This window comes from Galeopterus variegatus, unplaced genomic scaffold (assembly GCF_000696425.1).
Source record: "Galeopterus variegatus unplaced genomic scaffold, G_variegatus-3.0.2 Scaffold7070, whole genome shotgun sequence".
Classification (NCBI taxonomy): Eukaryota; Metazoa; Chordata; class Mammalia; order Dermoptera; family Cynocephalidae; genus Galeopterus; species Galeopterus variegatus.
Window position 1 is genome coordinate 60,989 of NW_007733181.1, and position 25,202 is coordinate 86,190.

The 25,202-nt window shown below is 52.0% G+C and overlaps 1 protein-coding gene across 1 annotated transcript; it reads left to right on the top strand.

The window, feature by feature from the left end:
* The first annotated feature begins 2,434 nt into the window (after positions 1 to 2,434).
* KCNIP3 (Kv channel interacting protein 3, calsenilin) lies at positions 2,435 to 11,677 on the top strand. Its single transcript, XM_008591594.1, has 7 exons — positions 2,435 to 2,555; positions 3,001 to 3,070; positions 3,327 to 3,397; positions 8,453 to 8,560; positions 9,403 to 9,507; positions 10,491 to 10,553; positions 11,256 to 11,677. Exons 1-7 carry the CDS (start codon positions 2,460 to 2,462, stop codon positions 11,301 to 11,303), a joined length of 561 nt encoding a protein of 186 aa, XP_008589816.1. The 5' UTR covers positions 2,435 to 2,459; the 3' UTR covers positions 11,304 to 11,677.
* Positions 11,678 to 25,202: the final 13,525 nt, after the last annotated feature.

Genomic DNA, 25,202 nt, shown 5'->3' on the forward strand with positions numbered 1-25,202 from the left:
TGCTACAGTGCGCCGCTTGGGAGCGCGGCGGCGCTCCCGCCGAGGGTTCAGATCCCACATACAGACCAGCCGCTCACTGGCTGAGCGAGGTGCGGGCGCAACACCGAGGGTTGCAATCCCGTTGCCGGTCCCGGTCCAGTACGGGCGCGACACTGAGGGTTGCGATCCGTTGCCGGTCGCGATAAAAGACAAAAAGAAAAAAAAAATTCACCTTTTCCTCTCTGACCTATGAGTTAATTGGAAGTGTATTGTTTAATTTCCAAATATTTGAGATTTTCTAAATATGTTATTGTTTTGAATTTTAACTTAATATCATTGTGGTCAGAGTCTGTTTTATTTTCTAGCATCTGGTATATCTTGGTAACCACAGGATGTGCTCCTGAAAAAAAATGTGTATTCTTCAGTTTTTGTATAGTGTTCTGTAATTAATTAAATCAAATTGGTTGATAGTGTTTTCCAAATCTTTCATATCTTTACTTGTTGTATCATTTACTGGAAAAGGATGTTAAAATTTTCAAGTATTATTGTAGTTTAAATGTTTATCCCTTTAGTTCCAAATTTTTTGCTTCAGGTACTTCAAAACTCTTTTACTAGGTGATGTGTATTTCAGATGATTCTGTCTTCTTGATGAATTAATCCTTGTATCATTATGAAATGTTCAGCTTTCTTATCCTTTCCTGCCCTTCTACTTTAAATCTGTGTCTTTGTATCAAGGGTATCCTTTTTGTAAATAGCATATAGTTGGGTCTTTCTTTTATCCAGTCTGAAATGTCTGTCTCTTAATTGAAGGAAGCGTCTTATCATTAACATCAGTCCCTGCTGCTGTGTGTGTATCTAATCCTGTCTACGTGGTTCTCCCTGGTGTGCATCCCCCCTATTTTGCCTGCCCATTCTGCCTGCGATGGACCCCTGGGTTTTCTCCAACTCCCCCAACCAAAATTACTGTTTCTGTGCACAGGTCCCCCTAGCTGGGGGAGAATCTGTGTGGAATGTTTATCCAGAATGGAATTGCTGGCTTACGGGGCTTGTCTGTACTTAATTTGACTAAGGTTTGCCAGATTGAACAGTATGTCCATATGATGATGGGAGTAATTCAGAAGGTGGGTGGGGTGGGGGAGTTGATGAGGAAAAAGTGAGGAGAGTGGATGGAACCACGTGCTTGAGTAGGTGAGAGGGGCTGGGATCCCCATACAAGTGGAGGGTTTGCCTTTGCCAGGAACAGGGACAGTCCCCCTGCAAAGGAGGGGAAGCGATGTCTGGACCAGATGCAGGTAGATAGGTGGGTGCAGTGGTAGCAGTTTGGGGAAATTTTCTTCTGTGGTTTCTGTCTTCTCAGTGAAATAGGAAGCAAGCTGAGGGTAAGGATGAGGAAACAGGTACTGGAAGCTTAAAGACAATATAAAATAGTTATCTTGGATGTTGGGAGCATGCATGGACCAAGGGAACCATCCGATTGCTCTTTCGGGGTGCTCTTGAGCTTGCTGAAAGTGGGCAGTGCGGGCTGCATTTCTCCTGCCATGCTCACGGGAGAGACCCAGGCATGAGCAGACTCAACCTGGGACCCATGCCCAGCACCGTCCTAGGCACCGCAGGCACAGGATGAGCTGCATAGGAAGGCTGCCCCCAAATAGCTCATGCTGCAGTGGGAGAGGCAGCAGCCAGCATCAGCTACAGATAATCGTGGACTCTGTTCTGCGTGGTGCACAGGGAGACGGGGCTGGTGGTGTAGCCGGGCTCGTGCCTCGCCTGTCAATGGGAAGGGGTTGCTCTTGGTACTCGATGCTGTTCTGTCCATAGCTTTACTTTGTATTGTAAAAGTGATGCATGTCGTACCAAAAGAAATTACGAAAATGAAAAAAAAAAATCATAAATAAAAAAATAAAAATAAAGATCATCTGAAATCCCACCTTCCCCCAAAGATAGCCATGATTAGTTAACATTTGGTGTATTGTTTTGAAAGAAAAGGTCTGGTCCCCGCCCTTTGGGCCCTGGAGGTCTGACCTCTTACCCAAGTGTGATTAGCATCCCTGCACCAGATGTAGAACAGCAGCATGTTAGGCCACAAAGGGCCATGAGGGGCACCCTTGTCATTCCTGGGGGAAGTCAGGGAGGGCCGCATGGAGGAGGTGGTCTAAGAATTGGGCTTGAAGCTCAAGGGTTTCTCATGCCTGTCATGCTGTCTTTTTCCCTCCTGCCTCTCCTTGTTCAGTGTCTCTCTAGGGCAAGAACAGCAAGGAAGTGGACCAGCCATGAGGCACAACTTCTGAGTGTGCCCTTCAGTCATAGCCCCTCCATTTGTGCAGTGCACAGCCTGGGTGACTGTACATGGTAGTCATGCAAGGAGGGTGCCTCTACCCCATACCTCAGGCCATGCTAAGATGGAGGAGCATGGCCACATGTCTCACTCTCCGGGTCTGTGTTTCCCTCTAGACAGCAGTGACAGTGAGCTAGAACTGTCCATGGTGCGCCACCAGCCGGAGGGGCTGGACCAGCTGCAGGCACAGACCAAGTTCACCAAGAAGGAGCTGCAGTCTCTATACAGGGGCTTCAAGAACGTGAGTGCTCCTGTTTTCCCTGAGAGAGGCCCTGGAGACCTTGACCCATCTAGTCCTCCCTGTTCCTGACTTCAGGCAGGAGGGTCCTTGGCCCAGGGAAACCTTCTAGAAACTTCCAGAGTACAGTAACTATCCCAGGGGACTTTGTGGGGCTCACATTTTGTGGGAGAGCTGTCTGGGGGTGGAGCAGGCCCCAGAATCAGTATTGTGATGACCGCCATGCTCCTTTCTTCACGTCTCCAATGCTGGTACGGGGAAGAAGAAGATGGGGGAACAGCTTGGCATGAGTGGACCAGCCATTCCCTTCCTGCCTACCCGCTGCCTTGCAGTGCTTTGGGCAGCGACCCCACCCCCTCAGAAGTGGGAGAGAGGCCAGGCTCTGTGGAGTCAGGGCATGGAGCTGGGGGAGGCTGAGGTCGCTGAGAGGGGTGCCTTCCCGCTGCAGGAGTGTCCCACGGGCCTGGTGGATGAAGACACCTTCAAACTCATTTACTCGCAGTTTTTCCCTCAGGGAGGTGAGTCCAAGGCAAGCCCCCTGGCTCCTCCAAAGCGCCTGCTGAGCCCCTGTGTGGAGGAAGAAGTCCTCCTGCCACCCCCATCACCATGCCACCCCTTGCATTGCAGGGGCCTGGGGCTGCCTCTGTCCCAGTGGAAGGGGGTGTCCCGCCCAGTATGCAGTAGGAAACCCTGCCTGGGTAGGGCTGCCTGGGGTGGGGGACGAGCTGCCAGGTGGTCCCAACACACCCCGGCCCTCTCCCTTGCTCTCCTCAGATGCCACCACCTATGCGCACTTCCTCTTCAACGCTTTCGATGCCGACGGGAATGGGGCCATCCACTTCGAGGTAAGCCCCTGCTGACCCCTCCCACATGCCCTGCCCCTGAAGGACACCTTCCTGCCCTAGGGCAACCTTCTCAGGGCTTTCCAGAGGGTCAGACACAATCCTGGGTAGAAACGACCCTGCATGTCACCCGGGGAATGAGTGGACTGTGCGTGGCTGGCCCTGGGACAGTGAGGTCAGTGGAATGTGATTTTGCTATTCGGTCACCCTATTCTCAGCTTTTTTTCCATTCTAGGAGTTTGCATCCAGCTCTGCCCAGCCAAGGGGGCTACTAAGTGCACACTGAGGTGGTAGTGACCCAACGTGAATTTGCATTTTAAAGGGGTCAAGTTTTAACTCAGAGGCCTGGCTTGCTAATGGTGGGATTTCAGGCGCCCAGCCCCAGAATTTACCCCTAGTTACCCAGAAAACAGGCCAGAAGCATCCAGACAAGATCTCAGCCTGAGCGGGCTCCGAGGGATCAGGCAAGCTGGGCCCTGTGCATGAAGCCTGGCGCTGCCCACTGTCAGGAAGATCCTGCCCTCCCCCCGCAAGACAGCTGCCCAGTACAGCCAGCGTCCTGGGCTCCTCCCAGGCCTGGCCACAGGGGATCATTTGAGAGAGGCCACATCTGTGGAGTCCGGGCCCCTAAAAATAGCTGCAGGCGAAAAGCTGAAACCTCTTTGGAGAGGAAAACCTTGCTGAGAGCTGGGCCTGGTCGATAACCACCGCAGCTTGGCTTCCAGGGCCAAGGGCAGCCAACAGGAAAGTGGCAGAGCGAGCTCGCTGGGCTCAGAAAGCCCCGGGTCGCACCGGTAATAATAACCCGTCGATAACACCGCTCGGGTTATTTTTATGCAGCGAGCCCACCAGGCACACTGACACCCGGACGGTGGGGCTGCCCGAGGCCCTTGGGCTGTGACCACAACCCCACCAACCCCCAGACCACACTCTGAGAACTGTTACTGGTATAACCATATGGATTCCTCATCTTTTTTATTTTCAGTAATACCTGAAATACCAATATTGTAGCACATGGGAAAATTCCAGTCGGTACAAAGGAGTAAACAGGGAACATTTGTTGTCCTCCCCAGTCCCCTCCTCTGCAACCAGTTTCTGGTGTACCCTTTAAGAGGCACCTGAGACTTCTGGGAATAAGTGTGAGAAGGAATCCATGTAATAGATCCAACCAGGCTTTGTGGGATGGTTTTCCTTGTTCAGAAATGACATGATCAAACGTCTTAGCAGGGCCCCTGCGCGTGGCAGGTGCTCAGGAAGGTTGCGGTCACCCTCCTCACCCTCCTGTGGTCATGGCTCTCACCCCCACCCCAGAGGTAAGGGTCTTGTGGTTCTTTAAGGTGGTAGCTCAGGACTTTGAGGGATCAGGGTCTGCTGGTGCCAAAGCCCCTCTGCTGGGCACCTTCTCCGAAGGTCACTCAGCCCTGGCACCTGACCGGGCCTTCTGCGTGCCTCTGCACGTGACACTAATTCCTCTGGCTTCATATGGGTGTGTTTACCTGGAGGAACTTCATGATTTCAAAGGGTCCTGCTCTGGGAAGACTTTTTCAGGAAAGGAGGAAGGTGCATATCCCCACAGCCCCAACCTTGGTACTCCACAGGTTGGGATCCCAGCAGTCAAAAGGGACCCTGCGGGCTGGGGTTCAGAACTGGTCAGGAGGACGCTGGGCCTTCCTCCGTGCCCGGCCTCAGGGTCTCGGGTCAGCTTGGCTGACCCATACTTAGAACGGCACCAGTCTTTTTCATATATTCTTAGAGACAAGACACAGGGTAATTATAGTTTGCTGATACGGTAACATATTAAAATTTCCCTCCCCTCACCAACCACCATCCCAGAAAACAAAATGGCAAAACCAGCAAACCTTGGCAGAGCTGAGCAGGACATTTAGTGACACCTCAGGGTCTGGCTCCTGCTCTTGTCTTCATGGAGCTTCTGGAATTTGACAGCAGGAAGGAGCCTGGTGTTTCTTCTCCCCCCACCCAGCCCTACCCCTGCCCAGAGCAGGCAATGCCGCATACAGGTGTGTCTTAACACCCCATGCCACCCAGGGCCTTTCTGATTCAGCTAATCCATCTTGCCAGGGAGGTATAAAGCTTTCAAAACAATTCTTTAGAATACTGGTGTCTTTTCAGTACCCAGGGTAAAGTCAGGCCTCCCAGGTTGGAAGTGGCATTGGCCAAGCTGCTTATTTGGAGAGAGTGATGGCCAGAGCATGTCTGGGGGCTGTGGCCGCCTCTCTGTACCTCCCCCCCAACAGTTAACTGCTCCATGGCCAGCTGGGCATCCCTATCCGCGGTGAGAGTGCAGTAGGCACAGGGCAGCCTACAGTCCCCGTGGTCACACCCTCGGCCCCAACCGCTTGCTGAGCACCTGCTCTGGGCTCTGCTGGGTACCCCTCATGAGCACCCTGGGTGACTTAGCCTGGAATTGAGGTCTGCTGTGTCACTGCAGGAGCCCCTCACAGTCCCTGGGCCCTGCCTCTGGGACAAGCCACTGAGCAGGGGCTGCAGATATGATGGGCTTCCTACCCTTCAGAGTTAAAAGCAAGGGGCTCGACTAGCAATGGCTGCATGTGAAACCCTGCTGTGTGAGGCCTGGGCGTGCACTCTGACATAGGCTGGCTGGACTTGGGATCGGCTGTGTGTTACCTTTACAAATGAGGACTGGCCGGTGGCCTTGCAGGGGACATTCCCACCTGCTGTATCCTCATACTGTCACTACTATACCACACACACACACACACACACACACACACACACACACACACACACACACACACACACACGCAGGCTAAGGGACACTGAGTGGGGACACTCCTCAGTTGCCTGCAGCAGACTCTGGCTGAGCATGAGGGCTTCCACAGGGCAAACGACAACCTGATGGGCCTGTGTCAGCTGAAGGTGCCCGCTGTGAAGACAAGGCAGGAGGAGAGTGACACTGGTGCCTTCCCGTGGTGCACACAAGAGGGGTGGGTGCCTGCCGACCCCAGGGAAGAGGGAGGGACATGGTTTCAGGGATAACTTTGAATTGTCGCTGCATATGTAAGCCATGCCTGAGCTTCAGTGGTTACCGTTCCGCAATTGTTTCTCCCTTAAAATATTTGCATTTTCTTCACTTACACACACGATTTACGGGGCGCACTCTGGAAAAATAGCAGATGGCGCCTTGTCTGTTCAGCCACTGTCAGCACTGGGCTCGGTGTTTCCGGGGGTGCACTTTTGCTGCTTTTTGGCTGTTTGGTTTTAGGCACTGCGCATTGGCCCTCTGCCATGGGTGGGGAGGGTTTGGGCCTCCCTCAAACCACACCTTTCCCATGCCCTGGCTTCCCAACAGACTGTAGGACTCAACGGGCTAGCACTCGGTTTACAGTGATGATGTGGACTCCGTCCCAGCTGAGCCGCACAGTTAACTGTGGCTCTGCTTCCCTCCTGCACACGTTCCTCTTCCGCCCACAGTCAACAGTTGTCCTGACTTCGTTTGTCTGGTTTTCTGTGACCTCATTGTTCATTCGACCCAGACCCTTCTCCAGTCGTCTACACCTCCTGCCTGGCATCCCCCCGAGGATAGCTCCCTGGAACCCTGCAGGCCCTCTTCCGCTCCCCTGGACGGGGTCCCCGGGTTCTGGAATCCCTTGCTTCCTCTTGGTTGCTTTACTCTCTTTTAGGGGCATACCTTCCAGCAGTTCCCTACGAAACAGTACGTGACAGGTCATTTTTGAGCCTTTGGGTGTCCAGAAGTGTCTTTATTGTCTTCTTACTCTTGCTTCATATGTCATATGGACGTGAACACCCACGGCAAGTTGTCCTCCCTCAGACGGTGGCGGCACCTCCCCTGGGCCTCCTGCCTCCGGCGTCGCGGTCCAGCAGCCACAGCCCGTGGTCCTCACCCTGCGTATGCGACCTGATTTTGTTTTCTGTTTGGCTTTGCTGTTCTCTCCAGGAGCTTGCGAGGTCCTCTCTTTGCACCGTTTTCTGAAATTTCACTTTGCTCTCCCGTTTCAGCCCTTTGCTTTCTCACTCCGCTTTATAGAAGATTCTGCTTGCTCTTCCAACCCTTCAACGTCTGTCATTTTGCTTTCTTATTTTTAATTCCCAAGAACTCTTTCTTGTTTCCAATTATTTCTTTTTTTATAGTATCCTATTCTTACTTTAGGGATACAAGATGTCTAACCTTTGAATCTACTAGTTTTTGTTAAGTTTTTTTCTCCTGGAATAGTTTTTGTTTCTTCTAAATTGCTTTCTCTGTTTTCCTTAGTATTTTTCTCTCGTGGTACAGGCTTCCTCCAATCCAGAAAATCTATTATTTGAGTGGGGACTAAGCCCCTTGGTGCATGGCCTGTCCCTCTGCAGGCTGGCCACACACACACCCCTTCTCTGGGACAGCCCTTCTCTGCTCCCTTTCCTTCCGAGTAGCCCGGGAGGACCCCGTGGGGCAGGGAGGGCTTACCCTTCAAACGTTCCCGAAGGTGGGGAGAAAGACTTGCTTTCCACCAACTGCTGTGAAACAGCTGAAGTTTTCACATGGAAGTCATTGGAACAGTCATGTCTTGTCACATTAGTAATAAATTATCTGTCACACTCCAGAGGTGATGGTGATGGCAACACACGGGTATGTCATGACTCAAGAGTGATACACCATTAGTTTAGCTTTTTAAGCTGACAAGCAGATGCCTGGAAAACTAAAAGTAGAGTACCCGTTTACTAAAAGAGCACCCCCAGGTCTTCTCTATCAGCAGTAATGCATTAAACATGTCTAATACACCATACATTCGAATATCTTTATTTGAGATCAGTATTAGCTACCGTGCCATCCCCAGCACACACACAACACACACACCCTCTCACATCCACATCCACACACAATATGGGCACACAGACACACACACATGCACACACACACATGCACACACTCGTACACTCACCCTGCGCTGCCTCGAGAGGACACCATCGCCCACTCTGCTATGGAGGCGCCTCGCCTGCAGAGGTGTGAGTTTCAGCGGCAGCCACACAAACAGAATCTGGGCGTCGGATTATCTCTCCTCACCTCCCCTTCCTGCACAGGACTTTGTGGTTGGGCTCTCCATCCTGCTGCGAGGAACAGTCCATGAGAAGCTCAAGTGGGCCTTTAATCTCTACGACATTAACAAGGACGGCTACATCACCAAAGAGGTATGGGGTGGCTGGGAGCAGGCACCCACCTTCCCCCCTCGCCTGCTGCTGCTCCACACCCAGCCTCTCTTCCTGTCCTCTCTCCTGCTGTCTGGCTCTCCTGGCTCCCCTCCCTACCCAGAGACGAGACCTCACCCTGGCCCTAGGGGACAGCAGCCAGCGGGCTCTCCTCCCTGGGCTCTCAGGCCCGGACACCTAGGTATAGGTGGGGTTGTGTGCCCCTCACCACACAGTGGTCCAGCTCATTAGGTGTTCTCAGGTCACCTTCGTACAGGAGAGTCTGGGGAGACATAAGTAGGGAAACCAGGGGGCCTGGCCTCGGCTCCCTCCCCTTGGGCCCACAGGCAGGTTTTGTTTGATCCAAGCATTTGGGTTTTTTTTTTGTTTTTTTGTCTTTTGTCTTTTTCCGTGTCCGGCAACGGATTGCAACCCTCGGTGTTGCTCCCGCGCCTCACTCAGCCAGTGAGCGGGAACCGGTCTGTATGTGGGATCTGAACCCTCGGGCGGGAGCGCCGCCGCGCTTCCCAAGCGGCGCACTTATCCAGTGCGCCACCGGGCCGGCCCAGCATTTGTTTTTGTGTCTGAAATTGTTGCTACAGTTTCAGACTTTGGAGATAAGCACATAAAAATCTATCTCCAACTTCTTTTGGAGATAAATTCCTCTTGGAGGGCCAGGAGCTCAAGCTGGGTTCACTGGGAGGGGTCCCCCTCACTTGACCCTTCACACTCGCTCATCACTGTCTGGAGGTGGCCCTCTGCCCTTTGATGCAGCCCCTCCCTTGGCCCTACCAAGGCCCTGTGGTCCTTGCAGCAGGCTCATATCACCACCCTCCCCCCTCCAGGAGATGCTGGCCATCGTGAAGTCCATCTATGACATGATGGGCCGCCACACCTACCCCATCCTGCGGGAGGACGCACCCGCAGAGCATGTGGAAAGGTTCTTCCAGGTAAGTGGGCTGCGCCCCGGTGGTGGGGAAGAGTAGCCTGGCAGCGGAGGGGGCTCTTGCTCTCGGGGCGGCCGTGGGCAAGCCGCTACCCCACAAGGAGTTTCAACTTCTTCTCCAACCTGGCTGGTAGAATAACCTGAGGAGCGAATTAAAACACAGGCAGGGGGCCGGCCCGTGGCTCACGTGGGAGAGTGTGGTGCTGACAACACCAAGCCAAGGGTTAAGATCCCCTTACCAGTCATTATTTAAAAAAAAAAAAAACATCAGCAGGCCCTCTCTGCAAAACCTCCTCTTAGGGCAGGCTGGGGCTCGTGGATTCTGAGACAGCTACCATGCCATCCCCAGCACGCGCACGCGCACACACACACACACACACACACACACACACGGGCACACAGACTCACACATGAGCACATGCGCGCCCACAGGTGCACACACATGCACTCGCACACACACACGCTCGTACACTCACACTGTGCTGCCCCAGGCCGGTGCCTTACGGGAGCTTTTCCAGCTCCTCCAGAGAAACACTCTGTGAAAGGAGCAGGGTTGGGGTTGCCTTTGCTCTGCATCAGGGGGAGGGGTGAGGGGTTAGGGTTAGAGGGGCTGAAGGCTCCACCTCCCACTTGCTGGGTGCCCTCTAGACAGCTGGCCATCCTGGGCCTCGGTTGCCTCATCTGCCCAGGCTGCCTGTCAGGGAGGTGAGGGGGTCAGATGATCACAGGGACAGGTTCTGGGAAGCACAAGCCCAGGGAGGCTGTCAGGGGAGCAGCTGAGCGGGCAGACTGGGGAGATGCCAGAGAGGCCGGCAGTGGGGTTGCAGATGGCTCAGGAGGCACTTTATGTGGCCTGAATCCACTTGCCGAGGGGACAGGTGGGGGTGGAGGGAGCCCATCCTTTGTCCACTGCCACGTCCTCAGGCTGGGGGCAGGGGCCATCCTTGGCAGGGCACAGACTTACCTTGGGCATGGCTTGGGTTGCAGAAAATGGACCGGAATCGAGACGGGGTGGTGACCATTGACGAGTTTCTGGAGACCTGTCAGAAGGTAGGTGGCATCGGGAGGCTGGGCACAGAGTCCTGTGTGGACTGGGTGTGGAGGTGAGTGGCTGAGACCTCCCACACTCACAGCCCTCAGTCCTGGCCTGGCTGGCCCTGGGAGGACATGTCAGCTGTCCTCGGGCCCTCCCCACCTCCTAGGTGGCTGGATCAAAAGAGGCTCCAAGCTCTCTTTTCACTCTTGTCTGAATCCATGCCCTCGCCAGCACCCCCCCCACCCACTCCAGCCAGCCCACAGCCCATCTGGGCAAACCCTCCCTCAGCCCTGACCTTGTAGAGCTGCCAATCAGAGGGGCAGACGTGGGGCCAACAGAGAGTGATTCGGACCTGTGGCCCTTGGAGGGGGTCACACTGGGGAAAGGTGCCCAGAGCCCCCAAACGTGGCTGCTGGCCTCATCTGCAGAGCACCCTTGGGGGGCAAGGGTCTGGGCCTCCACTGTCTTCGCCACTGCCTCACTCCAGAGCAGCCTCAGGGACCCCTCCGTCTCGGTGTGTGTAGCCCACCAGTGAGTCACCAGCTAGGCTTGCAGGCAGATTGGGCCTAACCAGCCCAGGGACCTCCTCAGCTCCCCCATCCACTCAGAAAGACAGACAGAGTAGCCACTGCAGGATTCCCAGCCAGATTTGGGGACCCCCCCTCCGCCCCCACCCACCAGCACCTGACAGGGCATCTTCCGCTCTCTCCACACAGGATGAGAACATCATGAGCTCCATGCAGCTTTTCGAGAACGTCATCTAGGACATGTGGAGGGGCCTGGGTGTCCACGGCCACCTCCACCCCAAGAAACCTCAATCCTGCCAGGAGCAGCCTCCATGAGAAACTTTTTTCTAATGTATTTGCAAAAAGTGAACAGTTTGCTCCAGACACACTCACACGCACACACGCACACATGCACGCACGCAAGCTGTTCCTCTGGGCTGGCAGAGGCCAGGGAGGGGCTGAGTCTGGCTGAGAGCCAGGTCCAGGTGAGAGCTGCACAGGCCAGTGGGAGGAGGCTGCCTCGGGTGGGCAGCTGTCCACAGCCCGCCAGCCATGGGGTGTTACCAGGAAGGGGCTCAGGCTCCCCTGTGGGGCAGGGCCCAGTCTCCAGAGTAAAGGCCCCTTCTGTGTGAGCCCGCCTCGCCCCTCCTTCCTGCACCCCCCCTCCTACCCCACAGTGGGCCTGGCTCCGGGGCTCTTCGGGCCTCCTCCTACCCCCAGCCGCTCCCTCCCGCTGCCCTAGGCTCCCAGAAAGCCCCTCACCCCAGGACCCTGGGGGCTGGGACTTGTGACTAGGAAAGAGGTGGTGGTGAGGCAAAGCCTGCTGCTTTCTGGAAATGCCTCCCTGGAGCCCCTGCCACTCCACTGGCCTAGTGGCTGGAGCCTGTACCGGGCTGCCCACCATGGACAAGGATGGGTGGTGGGGGCCACCGGGTTCATTCTCCCTCAGTTACAGGAAGGGGGCCTGTCAAGCTCGGGGGCTGGGTCTCCTGTGGAGACTGAAGGGACTGTTTGCCCACTGCACAGGCGGGAGAGCCTTCCCCCTTCTCAGTCTCAGCTCAGTGGGAATGTGGTGGGGGGAGCTGCCCACATCCCCCCAGCACAGGCCTGTTCTTCCCAAGGTCCTCTTAAGTCCTCGGAGGAGGTCACATGGCTCAGGGACTGGCAGCCAGGAGCCTGGGGGCAGTGCTCAGGGGACCCGGGAGGGGCCCCTCCCTCCCTCTCCCCCTCGGTCCGTCGCCCTTGGCTCAGCCCCTCTCCCGAAGCTGGGTGGCCGCCTCTCTGCTCAGGCTTAACACGACCCCCTACAAAAAGCACAAGCACCCCTGGCAGCTCAGGCCACGGCCCCTGAGGGGAGCCTAGGATGCTTGCTTTTTGCAGGCAGGGCCCTCCTGGTGGGCTGAGGCCTGGGTCCCAGTGGCCCCTATCTGGGTGGCCCTGGGGAAGAAGCTCAGGGGTCTGTTCTGTGCCTCAGAGCAGTGGGGACTCAAAGGCCATCCCAGCCCGGCCCAGCTCACCAACATTTAAAAGCACAAACCCCGGGGACTCTGCTTGGCTGGGGTCTACTCTGGGGATAAAGGCCAATGTCAGCCCAAAGCCAGAGCCAGCAGTGAGAGCAGAGGAGCCTGTGGCCGGACAGCAGGTCGACAGAAACCTCCAGGGGGAGAGAGATGTGAGAAGGAATCCAGCGCCGGGCAGCACGGGCCCTTCCGAGGAACATTCCCACAAGACACATTCCATCGCTGCAGCCCGCCTCTGCACAGGCCAGCCCCGGGATCCCTGGGTGCCCCCCGGAGGCTAGACCCAGGGTGAGCAGGGCCCTCACAGGAAAATGGGATGGCGGAGGCCGTGGGGGCCCTCGGCACCCACACACACATGGGCCTCCCCTCGGAGCTGCACTGACACCATCTCCAGTCTGACGGGGGGCCTCTTCCCTCCTCCAGGAGGGCATCAGCTTTCCCTGGCTCAGGGATCTCCCCTCACCCCCCAGCCTGGCCCTCCTAGCTGGTGTTGCTCTGCTTCTTAGGGGCCAAGTCCTCAGGAGAGGGTCACCACCATGCCCCTGCCCCCAGCCTCAGGGCCAGACTGGCTGTAGGTCCAACCAAGAGCGGTCTGTCTCCCACACTGGGACAGGGAGTGGCCACATATCTGCATGGCAGAAGCATCTCCCTTAGGCATGGCCTGGGAGGGTGGTTCCTGTTCTCAGTGCCCACCAATATTCAGTCCTGTATATTTTAATAAAATAAACTTGACAAAGGAAAGGGACTCTTGCTGGCTTTATCCCAACTCTGAACTTGGGTCCAGCCCCTCCCATCCCTGCTGCTATTAGCCATGGCTCCTGCCCAGTGTTGTGCTGGTGTTTGACATGGGGAGGGAATGTCTCTGAAATTCTCAAGCCTCCAGCGTGCTGTCACTGAGGCTGAGTCAGGAAGAGATGCACACAGTTGGCCTCTGAGCCCTTACCAGGAGCTCCAGCTCTGGAGCCTATATGCAAAGCTGGCAGAGGGCACGGTGACTTCCTGAGGTGCCATTAGTATGTCATCCCCAGATTATTTTTTTCCCAGTCCCAGGAAGTCATTCTAGGTGTCCCCTTGGCTGGAGGTTGCAGGTCATGGGGCAGAAAGAACCAGAATTTGCCTAAACACATTTTCCTTTCCTAGTGTTTATTTTCAAAACTTGGGGTTGGGGAGGAGGGGGTTCTGGGAGAAGTGTGCCCTGGTGGCTGCAGGGGCACATCCCTAGCCATGTGGCTTTACCCTCACAGTGAGCCCAAAGAGCATTTGAGCAGTGGCCCAGAGGACAGACAGGAGGAGTCCCCTTCCAACACCACACACACCAAAAGCTCCACTCCACCTGAGACCCAGGGCCTTGGCACAGTCCAGGCAAGGGAGCCCTAACTGTGCATTCTGGAATGGAACATCTTGCATTTGCTACAGGCTGGCCACTGTGGTGAGCATGTTCACTCTCGTCACAGCGTAATGAACACAGATGACGAAGATGAGGCGGAAGAGGATCTCCCAGCCATTAAAGGGTGGAGCTCAACCCAGACCCAGGCAGGTGGCTCCAGGCCGGGTGTAAGCCCTGAACCATCCACTTCATGATGGGCCACAGAGACCAGAGTGGGGAAAACCCATCCATCCATCCACCCACCCATCCATCCATCCACCCACCCATCCATCCACCCACCCACCCGTCCACCTACCCGTCCACCCACCCATCCATCCATCCATCCACCCATCCACCCATCCATCCACCCATCCATCCATCCATCCACCCATCCACCCATCCACCCACCCATCCATCCATCCACCCATCCACCCATCTATGTGTATGTATGTTTTCTACTCATCCACTTAGCACCTTTTTGACCTGGACACCTGGTGCAGAGGGAGTGGCAAGCTGTGTCCTCCATGTGTCTGGGTAGCAGTGAAGGGTCCAGAAAGAGCCTGTAGTTGAGGGTCAGGGAACCTCAGTCCTGACCAGGCCACCAAACTCATGTGGCCTTGGACAGGTCCCATTCTCTCTCTCGGTCTTTGCCTAGGAGAAAAGGAAGAAACACTCTCCAACTCATTTTAAAGATGGGTATTACCAGGATTTTAAAAAACCAGTCATGATTAGGATAAGAAAGAACAATTACAGGACAATTTCAATTATAAACGAAGATATAAAAATCAAAATATGAGTAACTAATTTCAATAACATATGTTACATGCATGATGTACGTAATATCATGACAGGTTTGGGTTTAACATTAAATGCAAGGTTTTAACATTAAAAAATATTTTATGGGTATTTCTGTTTCCAATAATATGAAGGGTCTGGGTATCTGGATTGCTCCTTTCATTTTCAACAACTGAAAATCTGGAATAAAAGGTACAAAATATTTTCTCAGAAGCATCATTGAACTGACAGAAAGGGTCAGAGTGGCCTTCCCCACTCTGAGCCCTGAACTAAATGGAAATGGAAACTCACAGAGGTAAGCAGAGCCCTGAAAGAATTTTCTGAAATGGGTGAGCTTGATTGAATTTTGGTTCCACATCCTTTGAAAGCCTGAAGAACAAGAGAGAAAGCCCAGCACCCACCCAGGTGGGGAGTCTTTCAGGAAATCCTTCCTCCATAAAACTGGGTTGACAGAGTCAAACCCTTAGAGATAATCAGGGTAAAATGAAGCAAATCCACCTCCCACCTTCCCCTCACCCAGCAGATTGCAAGAAAATTTGACTGTCTTAAGCCCTGACATAAAACAAATGGGAAAATTCACCCCCTAAGAATTAGGATGCATAAGCTGGAACCTCATGTAGGCTTGCGGCCCAAATTCACACTGAAAATATTCTTGAGAAATTAATTTTCAGTTATTCCCTGTTAAATTATAGGAAGATGACTAGACTTCAGTAAAAAATTACCAAATACTCAAAAAATAAGGTACTGTGAGTGAGATTTAGCAGAAACAACAGACTATATAAATAGACCCACAAGGAGTTCAGATAATAGAATTATTAGACACAACCATAAAATAACTATATTTAATATGTTTAAAGAAATAAAAGACAAGCTTGAAAATATATGTGGAAAACAAGAAACTTTAATGATATGAGTAGCCCAGCAGATATGCAAAAGAGAATCAAATAAAACTTCTGGAAATATATATGTGAGGGTACTTCAAAGAGTTTATGGAAAAAATAGAATTGAAAGATAATACAAATCTTTGCATGAACTTTTTGAAGTGCATTCCTATGTACACTTAAAACTGAAGGGGTGGGTTTAACAGTAGATCAGACCCAGCTGAAGAAAGAATCAGTGACTTAGAAGGCAGATCTGAAGAAATCATTCAAAAATGTAGCTCAAAGAAATAAAGATGAAAAATATGATGGAGAGGTTAATAAACACAGGAAATAGAGTGAGAAAGTACACCATAAATCCGAGTGGTATACCATAAATATGAGGATATAAGTATGCTATAGATAGACTGTGTGTGTGTGTGTGTGTGTGTGTGTGTGTGTGTTTAATAAGAGAGAGATTTTAATGAATTGGCTCATGATTGTGGGGGTTGGCAGGTCTGAAATTTGTAAGGCAGGACAGCAGGCTGGAAACTCAGGCAAAAGTTGAAAATGCAGTATTGAGTCCAAAATTCATAGGGACAGGCCAGCAGACCAAAAACTCAGGCAGAATTTCTATATTACAGTCTTGAGGCAGAATTCCTTTTTCTCTGGCATACCTCAGTTTTTGTTCTTTAGGCCTTCAACTGATTGGATGAGGCCCACTCATGTTATAGCAGGTAATCTGCTTTACTTAAAGTCTACTGATTATAAATGTTAATCACATCTACAAAGTACAGATGGTCCTCAACTTAACGATAGTTCAACTTAAGTCTTTTCAAGTTTATGATGGTGCTTTCAGCTACGTATATTGATGGAGATTATGCATACTATTTTGTTTTTCACTATAAATACAGTATTCAATAAATTATGAGATATTCAACACTTTATCATTAAATAGGCTTTGTATTAGATGCTTTTGCCCAACTAAAGGCTAATGTAAGTGTTCTGAGCACATTTAAGGTAGGCTAGGCTAAGCTATGATGTTTGGTAGGTTAGATGTATTAAATGCATTTTTGACATGATATTTTCAACTTATGATGGGTTTATTGGGACGTCATCCCATCTTAAGTGAAGGAGCATCTGTACCTTCACAGGAACATCTATACTAAAGTCTGACCACTGGGCACCATAGCCTAGCCAAGTTGACACATAAAATTAACAATCACAGACACCAATTCACAGATTTAAGAAAATCAAACAAGTGCCCAGCAAGCTAGATAAAAAGAAACAGTTATCTACACATTATCGGTGAAATTGCAAAACACTAATGGCAAAGAGATCGCAAAGGCAGCCAGAGAGAAAAAAGCAACACACTGACAACTGACATCTCGTCAGTAACAGTGATGCTAAAAGACAGTGGAATGATATCTTCAATTTCTTGAGAGAAAATAACTGCCAATCTATAACTTTATACCAGGCAAAATTAAAATATTTTCAAATGAACATAAGAAAGTTTGTTACCAATAGATACTCATTAAAGAAAATGACCGGGATTCACTTCTTATAGAAGGAAGTCAACCTCCCAGCCAAAAGGTCTGAGATGCAAGAAGCGTGAAGAGCACAGAGAGCAGTAAATATTGGGTTAGTTTAAACAAACACTGGTTTGTATAAAACAACAAGAAAAATGCCTTGTGGGGCGCGACACCGAGGGTTGCGATCCCGTTGCCGGTTGCAGTATGGGTGCAACACCGAGGGCTGCGATCCCGTTACCGGTCACGAAAAAAGACAAAAAGGGGGAAAAAAAAAAAGAAAAGAAAGAAAGAAAGAAAAATGCCTTGTGGGATTTAAAAGTTTGGGGAAAAAATCAGAAACAAAATCCAAGATAAAACTAAAATACATGGCAACAGTAGCTGATTAACAATCTTTACTCAGGTAAAATTTTAAAGAAGTGCAATGTTACTTGCAAAAACAATAAAAATGAAAATGAAAATCAATCAGTATAATTTCTGAAAATAGCTGCCACGATATTTCCAGTTCACATGCTCTTCCATATTTTATCACTCCCTCATCAAGAGATGGAGTCTATTTCCCCTACCCTTGTAACTCAGTAGGACTTTTGTGACTGTCTTGATGAACAGAATGTGGCAGAAGTGACACAGCTTGATTTCTGAGGCTAGGTCATCAAGGGCAATATAGCTTCTGCCTGATTCTCTCTCAAGATGCTTGCCCTTGGGAACCCAGCTGCCATATTGTGAGGAATCCCATGCCACATGCAGAGGCTACATGTAAGTGTTCCTGCCAACAGTTGCACCGGATGTCCCAGCTTACAGCCAGCAGCATCAACTATCAAGCAAGTGAGTGAGTGAGTGGGTGAGACTTCAGATGATTCCAGTCCCCTGGCTTTGAGCCAGCCCAGCTGATGCTGACTGAGCAGATAGGCCATCCCTGCTGAGCCGTGCCCCAGCTGTACACTGACTAGCAAATCAATGTCATTGTTGCTGTGTGAAGCTGCTACATTTGGGGGAGGTTTCTACACAGAAATAGATATTGGAACAACAAATTAAATGAAAAAACCTTATGAGCATCTCATTAGAAAGTATTAAAAACATTCAACACTCATTTATGATAAAAACTAGAAATGCATATCTTTCCATGAACTTTCCCAGTGACAGAACGGGTACTTGGAACAGTTCTGCCTACCCCAAATCCTGTTCTCTTTCTGCACCAAGTGGGGTGGTGGTGGGGTTTCAGAGTGAGGGGACGTGGGCATAAATGAGAGTGACAGAACACAGACCACCACTTGCCTCATTTCAACATTATAAGTGGAGCACAGAGGAGGGAGGACTCATTCCTGCCTGTGTAAGTGGGGGCTTGAAGATGGTGAGCAGGTGGTCAGTTCTGGCTGAGAAGTCAGCTTGAACAGATGCCCAGGACAGGAAGGTGACAGGGGTGCTTGGCACTGCTCAAGTGGTCTCACTGGACAGAAGAGAGATGAGCGGGACACAGAATAAGGACTGTGGGGAAATTCTAGAGGGCCTGAGTTGGCCTCAAACCTATAGAGCAGCCAGCAGCTCCCAACGTGCCTTTGTGACAGTCACTGAGGGTGGAGGCTCTGAAGCAAGTCTGCTGGAACTCAAACGCCAGCTCACCATTCACCAGCTATATGACCCTGAGCAAGGTACACAATCTCTCTGTGCCTCAGTTTTCTCATCTGTAAAAAAGGCAAGTACAGGCCTGCACTGCAGAACCAGGCTTCAATGAGCACAGGATGTTCAGGCACCAAATCCAGCTCAACAACAAGGTTGGGCCACCTTGAGGCCCGGTGTAGGGGAATGAGCCATTCCCTGCTCCGAGGGCCGCTCCCCTGAAACTTGACTGCTCTCTGCTCTGCCTCTCTGTTGTGCACAGTGTCTTCCTGCTACTAGACGCTCCTCTTTCTCTCTGGAGGGGACACTCCCACTGCCCCCAGAGGAACTGATTGGTCTGAAGACTGTCCTCCCAGCTGGGTGTGTTTTTCCCTTGCCAGTCCCAGGACAGGTGTCAGCACTTGTCCACTCAGCTCTGCGGAGAGGGGTAGGGTCATGCCACTCCCCACCCAGTTATCAACACCCAAGTTCATCCAGGCTAGAAGGGGATGGGGGCTGCCCAAGGTAGGGGGTGTGGTGGCATACAGGGCAGCTGTATTAGCCCATTTATGTTGCTTATAACAAAATACCTGAAACTGGATGATTTGTAAAGAAAAACAAAATTTATTGCCTACAGTTTCTGAGGCTGGGGAGTCCAAAGTCCATCTGGTGGTGGCGACAGTGACCCAGGGGTCTCACATTGCAAGATGGTGGAAGCAGAGACAGCAGAGAGAGCAAGACAGACTCTCTCTTCTTTTAAAGCCCTCAGAACCACGCCCCTGACCACCATTTTTAATCCATTCACTACTGCATGGTCCTACAATCCAATCACCTCTTCAAGGCTCCACCTATCGATTACCATAATAGGACTTCCCACCCTATTAACAGTCATAGTGGGGGCTAAGTTTGTAATACATAAAACTTGGGGGACACAATTCAAGCTCCAATAAGTTCTGGGAGGACATAATTCAATCCACTACAGAGGCCTCCTTCCCTCCACCCTGCCCTGAGGGTAGAGAAGAGCTGTGTCCCCAGTACCCATCTCTGATAACTCCTTAACACATGCCATATCTCAACGGCCTTGTGACATCTAGGGCATAGGGCCCAGGCTTCTGTTCTGGAAGTTTCTGTGTCATCTTGAACATGTTAGTTTACCTTGCTAAGCCTCTATTTCCTTATTTGTAAAATGAGCAGAAAAAAAGTCTCGATAGGGCTGTTAAGATGATTTAATATGCACAGTTACTAGTCTCTTAATACACCATTCCCCCATTGTGCCTTGCAGCACAGCTTTCCAGAAAAACGGCCAGTCGGTGATCAGAAGATCCCTGGCTTCCCGTCCCCTCCATGTGAGGGTTTACTGGCGATGCCATTTGCCTGCGGTTTCAAGTGCTGTGCCCCCTGCTGACCGCCTGGGGGCGACTGCTCCACACACCGGCCTCCTCATCTCTTTCTGCCTTCAGATCCCAGAGGAAGCTCTTGGAAGGGAAACTCCTTGTCATTTCCTTCATAGCCCCAGAGACATTTTCATATTTCTGCCTCGGCCTCCACATGGTTTGCCCCCCAGAAACTGAATTTATCAAGTAACAATTCCACAAGTGCACCCAGAGTACACTGAGCTGGGTGCTGGGGAGAGGGGACACAATGACAGTGTCCTCCTATTTTATTGACTAAAACACACACAACTACTCATACACATAACTGGTTAGGCTTTGTTAAGTCCCCAAAAAAGCTTGAGAACCCCATTTACATTCTGTCCAGGAACCCCAGGGGGAAGGAACTTGCTGTCAAGCAGGTTTCAAACAGCTGAGGGGGTGATTCTTATAGGACCGAACTTTGGAACAGCCACACTCCAGACTGGCTGGTTATGCAGCTGGTTAGAGTGGGTGCTGATAACACCAAGGTCCAGGGTTCAATCCCCACATCAGCCAGCCGCCAAAAAAAAGGAAAACAACCACACCCTCCCCCTGGAGATGGAGATCTTTTTGTAATCTATCCAGACTCTCACGTCCCTAACCTTTGTTCTGTGGCCTGGAACCCTGAGGGACATCAACGCTGTCTTATTTCAGGCTCAAGGCTGCCTCGGGGCCTTCTGAGGCTGCAGAGCTGTTTGCCCTCCATGAGTGTCTGATGATTGCACGTCTGCTCTGGTGGGGTTCCTGCCTCCTCTGTCACACCAGGCTATACACCACAGTAATCCCCTCCTCTGCTCCTTCCAAATTCCATGTTCCCAGACCTCAACTAAGGGAGGCACCGTTTTGCATTTATTAAACACCTTCCACACCTGGCATGGCTGCATGGTGAGGTGACCACAGCGACTAGACCACAGCCTCTGCTTTCAGGAAATTGAACCAGGAAGCAATGAGGTGAGTCCCAGACAGAGATGAGGGCAAAGAGGGAGGTCTCTGAGGGGCACAGGCTGCAGGAGACCCAGCTTGCTAGAGATGATGCCGGAGGACTTGGGCTCCTGCAGAACTGTGACTAGAACAGTGAACAGGCCAGTTAGGAATGGAGGAGCCGTCCTCAGGAGATGAAGCATCTGTGGAGCACATTTAGAGTACTTGGAGCCTTTTTCCCCTTTCCCTGTCCCGCCAGGCTACCGAGTAAGGCTTTGAGATCTACCACCAAGGATCTGCTGATCCCAGCTTCTGTCATCCTGGATGGGATTCTTTGTTCCTTTCATGGCCCCATCAACTTCTGTCCCAGATAAGCCCCCAAGTCCATGGGTACTGTTGCCAGCCCAAAGCAGGTACTAGGTCCTCCTCCCAGCCCTCCTGCCCACGCTCCTGGGCCCTAGCTCCTTGGGTGAGGGGAATGCCAGAGGCCAGCCATCCCTGGAGAAATTGCTGGGCCAGCTACAACCACTGGACTTTGTCCGAACCAGCTGTTTGTAAAGGGAACATGCAGAGTCCAGCTGCCTGAAAAGTTCACTTTGCAGGGGTCAGAGATTGGGACAGACAGTGGGGTGTAGGTGGGGGGTGCTCTGCACAGGAAAGGGTCCCCGTGGGCTGGTCCCGGAGCCAGCACAGCCAGCAGTGACTTGCTTTACACATAGATAGCAGGTTTTGAACATTGTCGGGCCTTCCTGTGGACGCAGGGTATGTGTCTACCCCATCCCTCTGCCTGAGATGGCCCCTCCATCCCCCTTTCAGTAAAAGGCCTTCCAGGACTTGTTTCTCACCAAGGTCTCTGGGCAGCATGAGGGCAATAAGAAGGGGTACCTGACTGGGCACCAGTCTTCTGCCTCCCCAGCATCCTCCCTCTCCTCCTGGCAGTAGCCCCCCCATCTTGCGTGAGGATCCCTCCTCCACTCTCCATCCATGTAGTCTCAGGCCCTCACCTCCAAGGGAGAAGAGCAAGGCCAGGCTAAGCGAATTGGTGCCTTGGCTTTCCTGGGTCCTAGTGACCGGTCGAGGGATGGGCACATGACCTGATTACAGCCAGCGAGGCCCAGGTAAGCTTTGTGGGGAATGCTGTGAAAAGGGCTCCTCCTTCTCACTCTCTGAAGGGGTGGAGGTGAGTCCCGGAGCTGTGGCTGTCATTGTGTTACTGGGAGGAGCCACGGAAATAACGCCAGCACAGAGCAAGTCCCGACTGAGGGATAAAGACTAAGAAAACCAGACCTGGGGGGCATCGGCCCTTGAGCTCAAAATCAAACTGCACCTTCAGCAACCCTCTTAATCTCTGGACTTTTCACTTACATAAGCCACTGAAAGTATCCCCACCCCCTCCCCCACTCCCTTAAGCCAGTTGGAACTGAATGCTCAGCCCCTTTAGCTGCAAAATTCTCAACTGCTATGGTCCCTAATGTCAAGGTCGGCTGTAAGGTGGTAAATGTGCTTTCTAGACTCCAGTGGGCCCTGAAGGAAGGGGAGCCAGAGGCCAACATGTCCAGTGCTATCTCCCCTGCCAGACAGTGGGTGCCTTGCAAGCAGGAGCCATGGCGTTCACCCTGGGTCCCCAGGACTGGCAGGGTGGCTGGCACACATGGGGGAGGGGAGTGCTCAGCAAATGCTGTTCAACTGAAGGTTATAGGGAGGGAGGCCACTTCAGTGGGCCCAGGAGGCCTGGGCAGGGTTTACAGCGTGGGGGTGGCAGGGGTCCTGAGCCTACCAGGCTATGGGGCAGCTCTCTGACTGCACCGGGGCCAAAGTCTCTTTGCAACAAATCCTCTGGCAGGCTACCTGCACTCTAGGGTGCCTGGCCGGAGCCCCTGCCCCCAGCCCGGCCCGGCCCAGCCCCTCCTCCATCCACTTTCCTCTCCCAAGTTCTTCTGGCTGTGTCCTGACGCAAGTGCACAGCAGATGAAGCCAGGCAGCACTTTTTCCCAGTTTTGAAAAATCACCAAATACAGTAAAACATCCAGAAACTAAAAATAAGGCCCCCAAGTGCAGGCCTTCAGTCATTTCCTGACAGCCAACCAGGATTCTGAAATCCTCAAGTTCCTTGCTTTGTTGACAAACTTTCCCAGCTCCAAGTAAAAACTTGCCCTGGGCAGAGCAGATGGAGCCCAGAAGGGAAGGGACGCTGGTCTTGGATTTGTTCCCTCTTCCCTAGACCTTCCCCTCCCCCCACCCCTGTGTATATGAAAAAAGCAACAAGACAGGCAGCCGGGAAGGGGGCATCTTCACTCCAGCACCCATCCATCCCTCCCCCCACGATGCTTCATTCATTCATTCATTCATTCATTCATTCATAACCAAAAACAAAGACTCTGCTGCACCCAGCACTGTTCCAGGGAAGGGGAATAAGAGAGAGAACATTTGCAAACCCTTCCCTGGTGGTGCTTATGATTTCTTGGTTGTGGCAAGACATTAATAAAGTAAATCATACATAAGAGCGTAGATTTACACCCAATGTCATGGCCATGAAGATTAGGCCCACGGTTCTGTGAGACCTTTGGACAGGGCACACGACCTCGGAAGCAGACTTTGAGCTGAACTTCAGGATGAGCCAGGGAAAGGGCTGGAGGATGGGAGGGAGACAGCACTGCCCAGGGTCTGAGCTGGATTGATGGGGCTGAAACCCAGAACGCTGGGCACAAATGCTAGTGATGTGGGAGAGGTCGGTAGGGCAGCAGGTGAGGGCGAGACATGGAGGCTTTGGCCACATCCTCAGACCAGCAGGAAGCCACTAACGAGCCTAATCTCAAAATGGTGTTTTGAAAATTCACTCTGACTGAAGGATGGACACCAGATTGGAGGGGACCTGCGTGGACACAGGAGGCTGCTGCGTTCAGCTACTGCTGCATAACAATCATTGAGTATTTCTACACCTCACAGTGTTGGGGGTTCACCAGCTCAGCTAGGGGATTCTTGTTCAAGGTCTCTCATGCAGTTGTGATCAGACGGTGGCAAAGCAGAAGCCAGTTGATAGCTGAAGTGTCTGTGGCCAACAGGCATGCAATACGGAACCTCTGGAAAGTGCCAGCAGAAGAATCGCCGCAGTACACACCTCTACGATTTTGGAGCCCGTCTATACCCTTTCCCACAGATAATGACTCTCATTTTGAGAAACTGCTTCCGGCCTGCCATTGGGCTTTGGTAGAGAGTGAACATCTAACCGTGGGCTATCACGTGACCATGTGGCCTGAGCTTCCCAAAACAATCGGGGTGTTGTTGGGCCCACCCAGTCATAAAGTCGGACATGTGCGGCACCACTCTGTCATCAAATGAAAATGGTAGATAAGAGACCAAGCTTGGGTGGGGGTGGAAGGTACAACTGGGTTGCAGAAGCAGGTGGCTCAGATTCCTCTGACACCAAATCCAGGTGCATCACTTCCTCTCCCTCAGTCCATGCCTATGGCTTCCTGGGATGTTCTGTGGGGTCAGTTTACCGAGGAAGAAAAAACTCAAGTATGATTTACAGATGGGTCTGCACGCTGTGCTGATACCACCAAAAGTTATAAGCTACAGCATGACAACCCCACTCAAGGATGACCCTGAAGGCCAGTGGTGAAGGAAAACCCTCCCAGTGGATAGAACCTTGAGCAGTGTATTTGGTTTTCTGGAGTGAGAGATGGCCAGAAATGGGCAGTTGTTAATGGTTGGCTGGATGGTCAAGGACTTGGAAGGAACAGGAATGGAAGACTGGTGACAAGGAAGTCCGGAGAAGAGGTATGTAGACGGACCTCTCTGAGTGGGCACAGACCGTGAAGATATTTGGGTACATGTGAATGTCCACCAAAGGACATCCACTACAGAGGAGACAATGATCAGGTGACAAAATGATGTACTCCGTGGATGTCAGGCTCTCTCCTCAGCCATGCTAGTGCTTGCTCAATGGGCCTATGAACAAAGTGACCATGGTGGCGGAAATGGGGTCTATGCCTGGTCTCAGCAACATGAATGTCCCCTTCCCAAGGCTGCTCTGGCCAGCACCACTGCTAAGTGTCCAATTTGCCAACAGCAGAGACCAATGTTGAGTCCCTGATATGGCACCCCACCCCTTGGGGAGTAGCCGGCCCCCTGGTGGTAGGTTGATTACATTGGACTTCC